This window comes from Sapajus apella, unplaced genomic scaffold, assembly GCF_009761245.1.
Source record: "Sapajus apella isolate SASKATOON/1434 unplaced genomic scaffold, GSC_monkey_1.0 scaffold68, whole genome shotgun sequence".
In the NCBI taxonomy this organism is placed as follows: Eukaryota; Metazoa; Chordata; class Mammalia; order Primates; family Cebidae; genus Sapajus; species Sapajus apella.
In genome coordinates, this window is record NW_022437008.1 from 3,053,663 (window position 1) to 3,065,934 (window position 12,272).

Genomic DNA, 12,272 nt, shown 5'->3' on the forward strand with positions numbered 1-12,272 from the left:
TTTTGAGACATACTCTTAGTGGCTCACCTAGGCTGGAATGCAGTGTCGTGATCAGGGCTTACTGCAACCTCCGCCTCCCAGGTTCAAGCGATTCTCTTGCCTCAGCCTCCCAAGTAGCTGGGACTACATATGTGTGCCACCAGGCCTGGTTAATTTTTGTATTTTTAGTAGAGACAGTGTTTCACCATGTTCACCAGGCTAGTCTCAAACTCCTGATCTCACGTAATCCACCCGCCTCAGCCTCCCAAAGTGCTGGGATTACAGGTGTGAGCCACCCCTCCCGGCTAAGAACATGAACTCTGGCCGGGCGCGGTGGCTCAAGCCTGTAATCCCAGCACTTTGGGAGGCCGAGGCGGGTGGATCACGAGGTCAAGAGATCGAGACCATCCTGGTCAACACGGTGAAACCACGTCTCTACTAAAAATACAAAACATTTGCTGGGCATGGTGGCGCGTGCCTGTAATCCCAGCTACTCAGGAGGCTGAAGCAGGAGAATTGCCTGAACCCAGGAGGCGGAGGTTGCGGTGAGCCAAGATCGCGCCATTGCACTCCAGCCTGGGTAACAAGAGCGAAACTCCGTCCCAAAAAAAAAAAAAAGAACATGAACTCGAGCCAGGTAATCCTGCTTCAGCCTTCCTGAAGCCCAGCGACCTTGAACCTAGTGCCTTCTGGTGCCTGGGCCAGTTTCCTCTGCATACAGTGGGAAACAGTATGATCTCGTGGGAGTTCATATTATACAGTCAGCGCTTAATGTTGGCCCATCTGTACTCATTCCTTTACGTGGGTAAACTCACAGTCCTGCAAGTTTTTTTTTCTTTTTAGTTTACTTGATATATACATCCATGATTACAAGCGCTGCTGCCATTATGTCCTTGAACTTTTCAGCTGTCACGAGTTATTCCATCATTATGAAACAGCACTGTGTTGAACTTTAGCGGGAACTATTTGCTTAGGCCAGGTTCCCACTGGGGCAAAGGGTCCGTTTCTGAGTCTGGCTGTCACTATGAAAGGCAACTGGAACTCGGCTGCCCTTAGTAAAGATGGCGGAACGAACGGCGTCATTGCTTATTGTGCTGTGGCATCGACGCCCTCGCTCAACATGGAGGCCCTTTGTGCCCGCCCCCTTGGCTAACCGGCGGGTTTGTGGGTCAGAATACGCAGAAGACGATGGGGGGAGCGATGGCGGCAGGGATGGTGGCTTCTCGCAGACTCCGCGACCTGCTGACCCGGCGTGAGTCACCTTTTGACTTGTGGGGGTCCATCGCGCTGTCGTGCTGTCATAGCAGCTGTAGGACGGGGAAGTCTATCCCGGATCACGAAGGGTTCAAGCCCCCTAAACTCAGGGATCCCTGTGCTCTGTGCTCCCTTCTGAAGGGCTCCCTAATTCTTTTTTTTTTTTTTTTTTTTTTTGAGACTGAGTTTTGCTCTTGTTGCCCAGGCTGGCTGGAGCGCAGAAGCACAATCTGGGCTCACTGCAACCTCTGCCTTTCGGGTTCAAGCGATTCTCCTGCCTCAGCCTCCCAGGTAGCTGAGATTACAGGCATGCACCATTACGCCCAGCTAAGTTTTGCATTTTTAGTAGAGATGGGGTTTCATCATGTTGGTCAGGCTGATCTCCAACTCCTGACCTCATGATCCGCCCGCTTTAGCTTCCCAAAGTGCTGGGATTACAGGCGTGATTACAGGCCACCGCACGCGGCCAGGGCTCCCTAATTCTATAGGCCTGTGTCTTGCAGTCCAGGGTCATCAGAAGCTCTCCCTTTCTCCCCAGCACTGACAGCCTCCAACCACCCGGGCCTCAGTATTAGCCTTCGCCTCACTGGCTCCTCTGCAAAACAGGAGGCCTCTGGAGTAGCCCTCGGTGAAGCCCCAGACCACAGCTATGAGTCCCTTCGTGTGACGTCTGTACAGAAACATGTTCTGCACGTTCAGCTCAACCGGCCCAACAAGAGGAATGCTATGAACAGGGTTTTCTGGAGGTCCAACCTGCAGATCCTGGAGGCCTGCCTGCACGGGGAGGCGGGAGGCTGCGGGACTGGGCGAGAGTGGAAAGTGGGCAGGGGAGATGGACATGAGGGCAGGGTATTCCCACCCCATCTGTAGCCCTTTACTCATTGCTTCACAGAGAGATGGTAGAGTGCTTCAACAAGATTTCAAGAGACGATGACTGTCGGGCAGTGGTGATCTCTGGTGCAGGAAAAGTGTTCACTGCAGGTACTGGCCACTCTTCATACCCACGCTACCAGCCTTCCTAGCTCCTGGCAATAGACAGTAGGGCAGTGCTCCTTTATTAGGCTTTTAAGCAGCTTCTAACTTACACTTATCAGTTTTTTTTTTGTTGTTGTTGTTGTTTTTGAGACAGAGTCTCACTTTATTGCCCAGGCTGGAGTACAGTGGCACGATGTCAGTTCACTGCAACCTCCGCCTCATGGGTTCAAGCAATTCTCCTGCCTGAGTCTCCCGAGTACCTGGGATTACAGGTGCCTGCCACTGTGCCTGGCTAATTTTTGTATTTTTAGTAGAGATGGGGTTTCACCATCTTGGCCAGCTGGTCTTGAACTTCTGACCCCATGATCCACCTGCCTCAGCCTCCTAAAGTGCTAGGATTACAGGCGTGAGCCACCAAGCCTGGCTTTTTTTTTTTTTTTTCTTGAGATGGGATCTTGCCCCTTCACCCAGGCTGGAGTACAATGGCCTAATCATAAATCATTGTAACCTCAAATACCTGGGCTCAAGCAGTCCTCTTACCTCAGCCTCCCAAAGTGCTGGGATTACAGGCAGGTGCCACCACAGCCAGCCCTGTCATTTTTTTAAAAAGCCTAATTTAAAACATTCAAATATAAAAATTAGTCCAACAGAACATGATGGGATCATAGGCTCTGAAGTCTGGGTTTCATCCTGGATCTGTGGCCATGAACAAGGTGCTTAACTTCTCAGAGTCTATGTTATATAGCATAATAACATGCTTTCCTGCAACTATTCAACTCACGAATTGATTTCCAGTTACATGTCAGGTAGATCTTTGGATTGACCTACTGGTCTGTTCTTCAGGTTGGAGAATTTCCACTGATCACAGGTGCTGACTCTTCCGCCATCTCTATCCTCCTGTGAAGCACATCGAGTGATTTTTTTTTTTTTTTTTTTTTTTGAGACGGAGTTTTGCTCTTGTTGCCCAGGTAGTGGCCCGATGGTTAAACGTGCACTCTGAATGAAGAGACCACCCCCCAAACAGGCCTTGTGTGAGCAACATGGCTGTTTATTCATCCAGGTGTGGGTGGGCTGAGTCCAAAAGAGAGTCAGCACAGGGCAGTGGGATTGGAGTTGGTTTTATAGGTTTGGGGTAGGGCAATGGAAAGTTACAGAAGTTACAGTTCAGGGTGGCTTTTGCAAGCTGGGAGTGGGTTGTAGGGTCTGGAGTCACAAGGTTGACCAGGGTCGGTCATAAAGTCCAGTTGCCGTATCAGTTGAGGTGGAAATAAGGAATAATAGAATATCTCAAAGTTAATTAGGCTCCACAGGGGTTGATTATTCTTTGCCTTTTTGTGGTTTTCCAGTTACTTCAGACTTTCTAGTTCCAGGAACTCATCTGGAGTGTACGCGCAGGTTAAAGAGGTTACCATGGCATAGTCCATGATGCAGTCAGTCAGCCTGAAAGACCTTAAACAGCCATCTTGGCTTACTGCAATCTCTGCCTCCTGGGTTCAAGTGATTCTCCTGCCTCAGCCTCCTGAGTAGCCGAGATTACAGGCGCCCGGCACCATGCCCCATTAAATTTTATATTTTTAGTAGAGACAGGGTCTCACCATGTTGGCCAGGCTGGTCTTGAACTCCTGGCCTCAAGTGATCTGCCCACCTCAACCTCCCAAAGTGCCGGGATTACAGGCGTGATCCAGTGTGCCTGGTCAGTTATATATTTTTTATTTGTTATGCATATTTTTCTTTCTGCCATTGGGCATAACGACTGATTTAAAATCTTTGTCTTCTAATCTCAACATCTGGGTCATCTCGGGGTCAGTCTTCCTATTATCTTTTCTCTTAAAAATGGCTCTCACTTCCTGTTTCTTTGTATTTTGAGTTAGTCTGGATTGTTTCCTGGATACTGAGATACAGGAATAAGATGTGGATGCTTTGGATTCCATTATATAATTCCAAAGAGTGTTGAGTTGCCTGTTTTGGTAGCTTTGTGGGAGTTAGTATTTTTGGTTTTTCTGTTTTTATGTTTTAGTTTATTTTTTGTAGAGATGATTGCTATGTTGCCCAGGCTGGTCTTGAACTCTCGAACTCAAGCAATCCTCCTGCCTTGGCCTCCCCACATGCTGGGACTATAAGCATGAGCCACTGTGCCTGGCCTCATGCTGACTTACAAACCATGCATGTACTCCCAGCAAAAGATTTAAAAACTAACTCTCCAGCCTGGGCAACAAACTGAAAAATTAGCTGGGTGCAGTGCACGACCACACTCTCAGCTACTCTGGAGGCTGCGGTGGGAGGATGGCGTGAGCCAGGGAGGACAAGACTGCAGTGAGATGTGATTGTGCCACTGTACTGTAACCTGGGTGACAGAGCAAGAGCCCATCTCAAGACAACAACAACAAAAGCAAAAACAGAAATCTCCCAGCAAGAGAAGTGGGCAGAGTTGCCACAACCTCCACCTCCTAGGTTCAAGCGATTCTCCTGCCTCAGCCTCCCAAGTAGCTGGGATTACAGGCATGTGCTACCACACCTGGCTAATTTTTGTAATTTTAGTAGAGACGGGGTTTCTCGATGTTGGTCAGGCTGGTCTCGAGCTCCCAATCTCAGGGGATCTGCCCGCCTTGGCCTCCGAAAGTGCTGAGTGCTAAATGCTGAGATTACAGGCGTGAACCATCAATGCCTGACCCAGTTGTTTGTTTCTTGTCCAGCCAGAATATGCAGTTGTCTGTGGAAGGGTTGGCCCTTGAGGACTAAACCAGAAGCAAAATATTTCATACGCCGATTTCTACACAGTACTCAGCCAGTGCTAGGAACCTGGTCCCAGGCCCCGCTGTCGTGGTGTTCCCAACTCAGTGGGGAGACAGACAGTAAACTCTTTCTTTCTGTTTTGTCCATTAACATCTTCAAACGTCCCTTTCTTTCTTTCCCTCCCTTTTCTCCCTCCCTCCCCTCATTTTCTCCCCTCTCCTTCCCTTCCTTCCCTTTCTTCCCTCCCTCCCTCCCTCACTTTCTTTTCTTTCTTTCTTTCTTTTTTTTTTTAAAAAAGACAGGGTTTCACCGTGTTAGGCTGGTTTTGAACTCCCAACCTCAGGTGATCCGCCTGCCTTGACCTCCAAAGTGCTTGTCTTTTTTTTTTTTTTTTCTTTTTTTGAGATGGAGTCTCATTCTGTCTGCCAGGCTAGACGGCAGTGAGGCTCACTGCAACCTCCGCCTCCCAGGTTCAAGCAATTCTCCTGCCTCAGCCTCCTGAGTAGCTGGGATTACAGGTGCCTGGCTAATTTTTGTATTTTTAGTAGAGATGGGATTTCACCATGTTCTTCAGCTGGTCTCAAACTCCTGACCTCATGATCCACCGCCTTGGCCTCCCAAAGTGCTGGGATTACAGGCATCAGCCACCATGCCTGGCCCTTTCTTTTTTGAGACAGGGCCCTCCTCTGTCACCCAGGCTCAAGTGCAGTGGCACAATCTTGGCTCACTGCAGCCTTGGCCTCCTGGGCTCAAGCCATACTCCCACTTCAGCCCTTTAAGTAGCTGGGACTGCAGGTGTGCACCACCATGCACAGCTAGTTTTCTTATTTTTTGTAGAAGTGGGGTCTTGCTATGTTGCCCAGGCTGGTTTCGAACTCCTGACCTCAACGGATCCTCCCACCTTGGCCTCCCAAAGTGCTGGGATCACAGGCATGAGCCACCGCGCCCAGCCTCCTGCTTTCTTTCTGCATCTCTGTCTGTTCCTCCTTTTGTTCACTGGTTCATTTGACAAACATTCAGTGACACAGTCCAGAGTCAGAGCCCCCTCCTGGGTGCCGGAGATGTGGAAATGGCAGGCAGCCCCCATTCCTGACCCCTTGCTCTCATAGAGCTCATGTCTGAGAACAGAAAGGTGGGGCTCCTTTGTGGCTGTGCCATTCATCTTTCAGCTCCCAGCTGAATGCAGCCATCTCATCTTATTTTCAGCGCAAGACCCTGACGGCTAGAAGGAAGAAACTCTGGGTCATGCCATGACCCAGTGATAGAGTAGAACTACTAATTAGAGAAAGAAAAAGTCGGCCACAATTACGTAGCACTCATGGTGTGTCAGGGCCCTTTCTAAGAACTTTAAACATATTAATTAATTCTCATCACAGCCCACAAGACAGGTTCTGCTCTAAGCCCCATTTAAAGATGAAACAGATCCAGAGGGAGCAAAACTTACCCAATTCTCACAGCTTGTAAGTGGCAGAGCTGGGATTTTGGAACTCAGGCTGCCTGGCGATACAGTCCTTGCTTTTTTGTTGTTGTCGTTGAGACAGAGTCTGCTCTGTCGCCAGGCTGGAGTGCAGTGGTGCAATCTCGGCTCACTGCAACCTCCGCCTCCCAGGTTCAAGTAATTCTCCTGCCTCAGCCTCCCGAGTAGCTGGGACCACAGGCATGCACTACCACACCCAGCTAATTTTTGTATTTTTAGTAGAGACAGGGTTTCACCATGTTGTCCAGGCTGGTCTCAAACTCCTGACCTCAGGTGATCCGCCTCAGCTTCTGAAAGTGCTGGGATTACAGGTGACCACGCCCAGCCTCATGCGCAGCTAATTTTTTCTTTTTTATAGAGAGGAGGTCCTGCTATGTTGCCCAGGCTATTCTCAAAATCCTAGCTTCAAGCGAGCCTCCTGCCTCGAATTTCCAAGGTGCTGGGATTACGGGCAGTAGCCACTGCTCCCAGCCCCAGAGTGTATTTTTTTTTTTAATGGGGGTTTCACCATGATGGCCAGGCTGGTCTTGAACTCCTGACCTCAGGTGATCCACCCACCTTGGCCTCCCAAAGTACTAGGATTACAGGTGTGAGCCACCGTGCCTGGCCAAGTGTGTTTTTTAATTCAATTGTTTGCCTTCCCATGAGGACAGGGACTGTTGTGTGTATTGGTCACTTATTGAGCAGCTCGTGTGTACCAGGCCCTGTTCTAGGTACAGGGGCTACAGCAGTGGACAGAAAGACGAAAACTGCATTCTCAGAGCTCATGTTCTAGAAAGGGAGTCAAGGCCTCAACAGATAAGGGCATAATTATAGGATGGCAAGCTATGCAGCCTGGAGATAAGGCGGAGTCAGGACACAGAGCATGGGGCCACTGGTTAGCCAGTTTTGGGGGGCCTTTCTAAGGAGATGACCTTTGAGCTGAAGGAAGTGATGGAGTCAGACTGAGGCTGTTGAAGATGGAAGGATGGTTGTCAGCCCAAAGATCCTTGGCTCCCTCCCTATCCTCTGGGTCTTTTTTTTTTTTCTTTCTGAGACAGAGTCTCACTCTATTGCCCAGGCTGGAGTGCAGTGGCACTGTGTCAACTCACTGCAGCCTCTGCCTCCCAAGTTCAAGAGAGTCTCCTGCGTTAGCCTCCTGAGTAGCTGGGACTATAGGTGCATGCCATCACACCTGGCAAATTTTTTTTTTTTACGATGGAGTTTCGCTCTTGTTGCCCAGACTAGAGTGCAATGGCATGATCTCGGCTCACTGCAACCTCACCTCCCAGGTTCAAGCGATTCTCCTGCCTCAGCCTCCCAAGTAGCTGGGATTATAGGCACGTGCCACCATGCCTGGCTAATTTTTGTATTTTCAGGAGAGACGAGGTTTCACCATGTTGATCAGGCTGCATGGTCTTTTTAACTCCTGACCTTGGGTGGTCCACCCTCTTTGGACTCCCAAAGTGCTGGGATTACAGGTGTGAGCCACCGCACCCAGCCAGTTTTAGTATTTTTAGTAGAGACGGGGTTTCACCATGGTAACCAGGATGGTCTCCATCTCCTGACCTCTTTTTTTTTTTTTTTAAATTCTTTTTTTTTTTTTTTGTTGAGACGGAGTTTCACTCTTGTTACCCAGGCTGGAGTGCAATGGCGCGATCTCGGCTCACCGCAACCTCCGCCTCCTGGGTTCAGGCAATTCTCCTGCCTCAGCCTCCTGAGTAGCTGGGACTACAGGCACGCGCCACCATGCCCAGCTGATTTTTTGTATTTTTAGTAGAGACAGGGTTTCACCATGTTGACCAGGATGGTCTCAATCTCTTGACCTTGTGATCCACCCGCCTCGGCCTCCCAAAGTGCTGGGATTACAGGCTTGAGCCACCGCGCCCGGCCTCTCCTGACCTCTTGATCCACCTCCCAAAGTGCTGAGATTTGCACGCTTGTACACACACACACATACACACACACACACACACACACACACACACACACACACACACACTGTTGAGGGCCAGTGTGCCCAACCTAATAGGTTGGGAACGGTGTTCATGCAAGGTAAAGTCATGACAAGGACTTTGCATTTTGTTCTAAGAGTGACAGGAGGGAAGAAGAGGGTCTGTCTGACCCGAGAAGGTGTCCACTGGCTCCTGGCTGCGTGTAGGGAACAGACTGGGGACACAGGTGGGAACAGGGAGAGCAGGGTGGGCTCATGGAGACCAGCTGGTGGAGGAAAGTCAGATTCGGGATCATCTTGAAGTCGGAGCCACAGAAATTGCTGCATCCTGACATGTTTCTCATCTCAGGAAACATTGCCACCGTTGACTCCATTCCTCACGCCACAGACCTTAAGTTCCAGGCTGTCTGGCATATTGAGGGAAGAGCATGGCCTCTGGAGCCAGCTGCATGGTTCCGGATTTAAAAATCCCACTTCTGGCAGGGAATGGGAGCTCACACCTGAATTCCCAGTGCTTTGGGAGGCCGAAGTGGGAAGACTGCTTGAGCCCAGGAGTTCAAGACCAGCCTTGGCACAGTCCCAGCCACTCAGGAGGCTGAGGCGGGAGGATTGCTTGAGCCTGGGAGTTGGAGGCTGCAGTGAGCCATGATCGTGCCACTGCACTCTAGCTGGTGTAACAGAGTGAGACCCTATTTACATTAATGAGTTAATTAAAATAATTCACTACTCATCAGCCGATGTGACCCCTTGGGCAAGGGCTTAACCTCTCTGTGCCTCAGTTTACCTGCTGGTAACACAAACAGTAATAGGACCTGGCTGGTAGGACTGTTGCGAGGATCCAGTGAGTAATGACTTAACAAATACTAGCTTTTCTTTCCTTCTCAGGCCACATGCAATCCCTCACCAAGTCCTGTGTGAGTGGCTTTTTCTGCCTTGGTGTTCAAACCCGCTCTGCCTGGGTTCTGACCCGTGGTTGGGGCAATGGGTGGGGGCTGGGAGCCTAGGTGAGCTCCCTCATACCTTCTCACCAGGTATTGACCTGATGGACATGGCTTCCGATATCATGCAGCCCAGAGGAGATGATGTGGCCCGGATCAGCTGGTACCTCCGTGACCTCATCACTCGATACCAGGAGACCTTCACTGTCATTGAGAAGGTGCTTCTAGGGGGCTGGAGGGTATCCCTCTCCATGCCCGCCTCCCCTGGGCCAGCCCTGACACCACTCTTCCTGTTCCATCTCAGTGCCCCAAGCCTGTGATTGCTGCCGTCCACGGAGGCTGCATTGGCGGAGGTGAGTCTGCAACTGTCCTCCTGCTCGGGTGCTCCCTGGGTCACGCTGCTGCCCTGATGCCACGGCCACTGGCATCCAACCTCTGCTCTGTCAGAGGTTCAGACTGTGTCCCAAGAGGCAGCAGCTCCATGTTTCGGGAGGCGGGGGTGGTTCTGGTGGTCATTCAGCATCCCTGGCCTCTACCTCTTAGGTGTGGACCTTGTCACTGCCTGTGACATCCGGTACTGTGCCCAGGATGCTTTCTTCCAGGTGAAGGTGAGTCATCCTCCTGAGCTCCTGCTTAGAGCTGGGCAGTGGGGTGGGATTGGGGGGCTGGAGTGAGCCCCGAGGGCTTCATGGAAGAGTCAGAGTCAAACCTGACAAAGTAAGACTTGGCCAAGGCCGGGCGCGGTTGCTCACGCCTATAATCCTAGCACCTTGGGAGGCCGAGGCAGGTGGATCACGAGGTCAAGAGATCGAGACCATCCTGATCAACAAGGTGAAACCTCATCTCTACTAAAAATACAAAAATTAGCTGGGCATGATGGTGCGTGCCTGTAGTCCCAACTACTCGGGAGGCTGAGGCAGGAGAATTGCTTGAACCCAGGAGGCGGAGGTTGCGGTGAGCCGAGATCGTGCCATTGCACTCCAGTCTGGGCAACAAGAGCAAAACTCCTTCTCAAAAAAAAAAAAAAAAAAAAGACTTGGCCAAAGAGGAAGTCAAGACGTGAAGTTGTGAGTGGGTAAGGTGTGGGGTGGGGTTAAGGCTGGCAGGTGCCAGGGGCAGGGATTGCCCCTGGGGCCATACTGGTGAGGGTGGGAGGCAGGATGGATCCAGGGGGACGCAGTAAAGGGGTCTCGGGTAGGGTGAGGAGGGTGCCTCTCTGGTGATAGATAGAGCTGCTCTGAAGAAGTGGGAGGCGGGTGAGTGGGAAGGTGGGCTCTGTTAGGTTGAAGGAACCTGCCCGGGTCAAGAAGCTGTCTGGGCAATTGAACAGGGCTTTGGAGGGAGTCACTGAGGCGGAGGTGGTGGGGGGGACTCTGCAGTAAACATGAAATTTCATGGACATGGGGTTGCATGGGGCACAACATTGGGCAGAAACCAAACACCGACCGGATTCCTCCCCCAGGAGGTGGACATAGGTTTGGCTGCCGATGTAGGAACACTGCAGCGCCTGCCCAGGGTCATTGGGAACCAGAGGTGGGTGCAGAGGGTGTGGGGGTGTGGGTGGGGGACCAGAGAGCGTCTCCCAGCCCTGGGGTGGCAGCCACCTCCTGATGCATGCTCCCCCCTTGCAGCCTTGTCAACGAGCTGGCCTTCACCGCCCGCAAGATGATGGCTGACGAGGCCCTGAGCAGCGGGCTGGTCAGGTAGGTGTTAGGCCCTGGTGGCTCAGTGCTGGGGGCAGCCAGGCCTGAAGGGATGGAGGCTTCTCTGGGTCCCCTTGTCTCCTTGCTCCAGAGTTCCCAGTGGCATTCTTTCTTGGAGAGGTCATTTCTCTAGACGTCAGCCCCCTGCTCCTGTTGGGCTGTTTGTCTGAGGTCTTGGGCCTTCCTCCGTGAGTGGCTCCTCTTCACCTGCGGGAGACTGGGGGAGAGAGCCCTTCCTAGCCCGCCCGGGCGCCAATCTCTTTCGCTGCAGCCGGGTGTTCCCAGACAAGGAAGTCATGCTCGATGCAGCCTTAGCGCTGGCAGCCGAGATTTCCAGCAAGAGCCCCGTGGCGGTGCAGGGCATCAAGGTCAACCTGCTCTACTCTCGCGACCATTCGGTGGCTGAGGGCCTCAACTACATGGTAAGGCGCACGCTCCGACCAATCACAGCCCTCCTCTAACCCCAGGCGACCAATCAAGGCGCAGGGTGATTGGATGCCTTATCCTGATTGGCCCCTGCTAACCTCTCGCCGGTTCTTTCCCACGCCCTCGGCACCAGGCGTCCTGGAACATGAGCATGCTGCAGACCCAGGACCTCATCAAGTCGGTCCAGGCCGCGACCGAGAAGAAGGAGCTGAAAAACGTCACCTTCTCCAAGCTCTGAAGCCCTTGCGTCTTAGGCCCTAGCCAGGGGGCTGACCTTGACCCACCTCATCTGCAGAAAGGGAAGATGGGCGGTGACTGTCCTCTGTGCCTTCTTACCCCATCTCCCAGTTTATAACTTTATGACACTGACTTCCTCAAGCCCAAGGACTTATCTTCACCCCACAAACAATAAAGCAAAGTAAAGAACCTGGTGCCCTACTTGGAAAGAGGAGAAGTGGGAAGGGCTGGGATGTATCTGGGGGCTCCAGAGACTGCAGCCCTGAGGGTTGGGGCTAGAGATTGTACACATGGGAATGGGTGGGATGGAGGTGATGGCCATTCAGACTGGCAGCAGGCAGCCAAGGGTCACGAGGAAGCCGGGGAAGGAGAGAGTGAGCAAAAGTCACTGAGCTATCTCTGGGTTGCAAGGCTACCAGGTCTCCCTGCCTGCCCTGGGGTTGAGGGCAGTGTTTGTGCCTTGCCTGGCACCTCTCACTCCACAGCACATGGGATCCAGTCCTGGCGTCTGGCTGGGATTCCCTTGTTACCAAATCTTGAGCCTCATTTCTTTCTTTCTTTTCTTTTCTTTCTTTCTCTTCTCTTCTCTTTTCTTTTCTTTTCTTTTCTTTCTCTCT

General features: G+C 51.7%; 1 protein-coding gene across 1 annotated transcript; it reads left to right on the forward strand.

The window, feature by feature from the left end:
• The first annotated feature begins 957 nt into the window (after window positions 1–957).
• ECH1 (enoyl-CoA hydratase 1) lies at window positions 958–11,844 on the forward strand. The gene is made up of 10 exons (XM_032248875.1): window positions 958–1,231; window positions 1,772–1,979; window positions 2,126–2,214; window positions 9,383–9,507; window positions 9,594–9,642; window positions 9,833–9,897; window positions 10,752–10,822; window positions 10,921–10,992; window positions 11,264–11,414; window positions 11,552–11,844. The coding sequence occupies exons 1-10, from the start codon at window positions 1,168–1,170 to the stop codon at window positions 11,654–11,656; spliced, it is 999 nt and encodes a 332-aa protein (XP_032104766.1). The 5' UTR covers window positions 958–1,167; the 3' UTR covers window positions 11,657–11,844.
• Window positions 11,845–12,272: the final 428 nt, after the last annotated feature.

What these genes read in the sequence shown, in the direction of transcription:
- ECH1 (XM_032248875.1), top strand. Translation starts at nt 1,168, where the DNA reads ATGGGGGGAGCGATGGCGGCAGGGATGGTGGCTTCTCGCAGACTCCGC. An exon ending in ATGCTTTCTTCCAGGTGAAG is followed by an intron (nt 9,898 to 10,751) that starts GTGAGTCATCCT and finishes TTCCTCCCCCAG; the next exon opens with GAGGTGGACATAGGTTTGGC. An exon ending in CTGAGCAGCGGGCTGGTCAG is followed by an intron (nt 10,993 to 11,263) that starts GTAGGTGTTAGG and finishes CTTTCGCTGCAG; the next exon opens with CCGGGTGTTCCCAGACAAGG.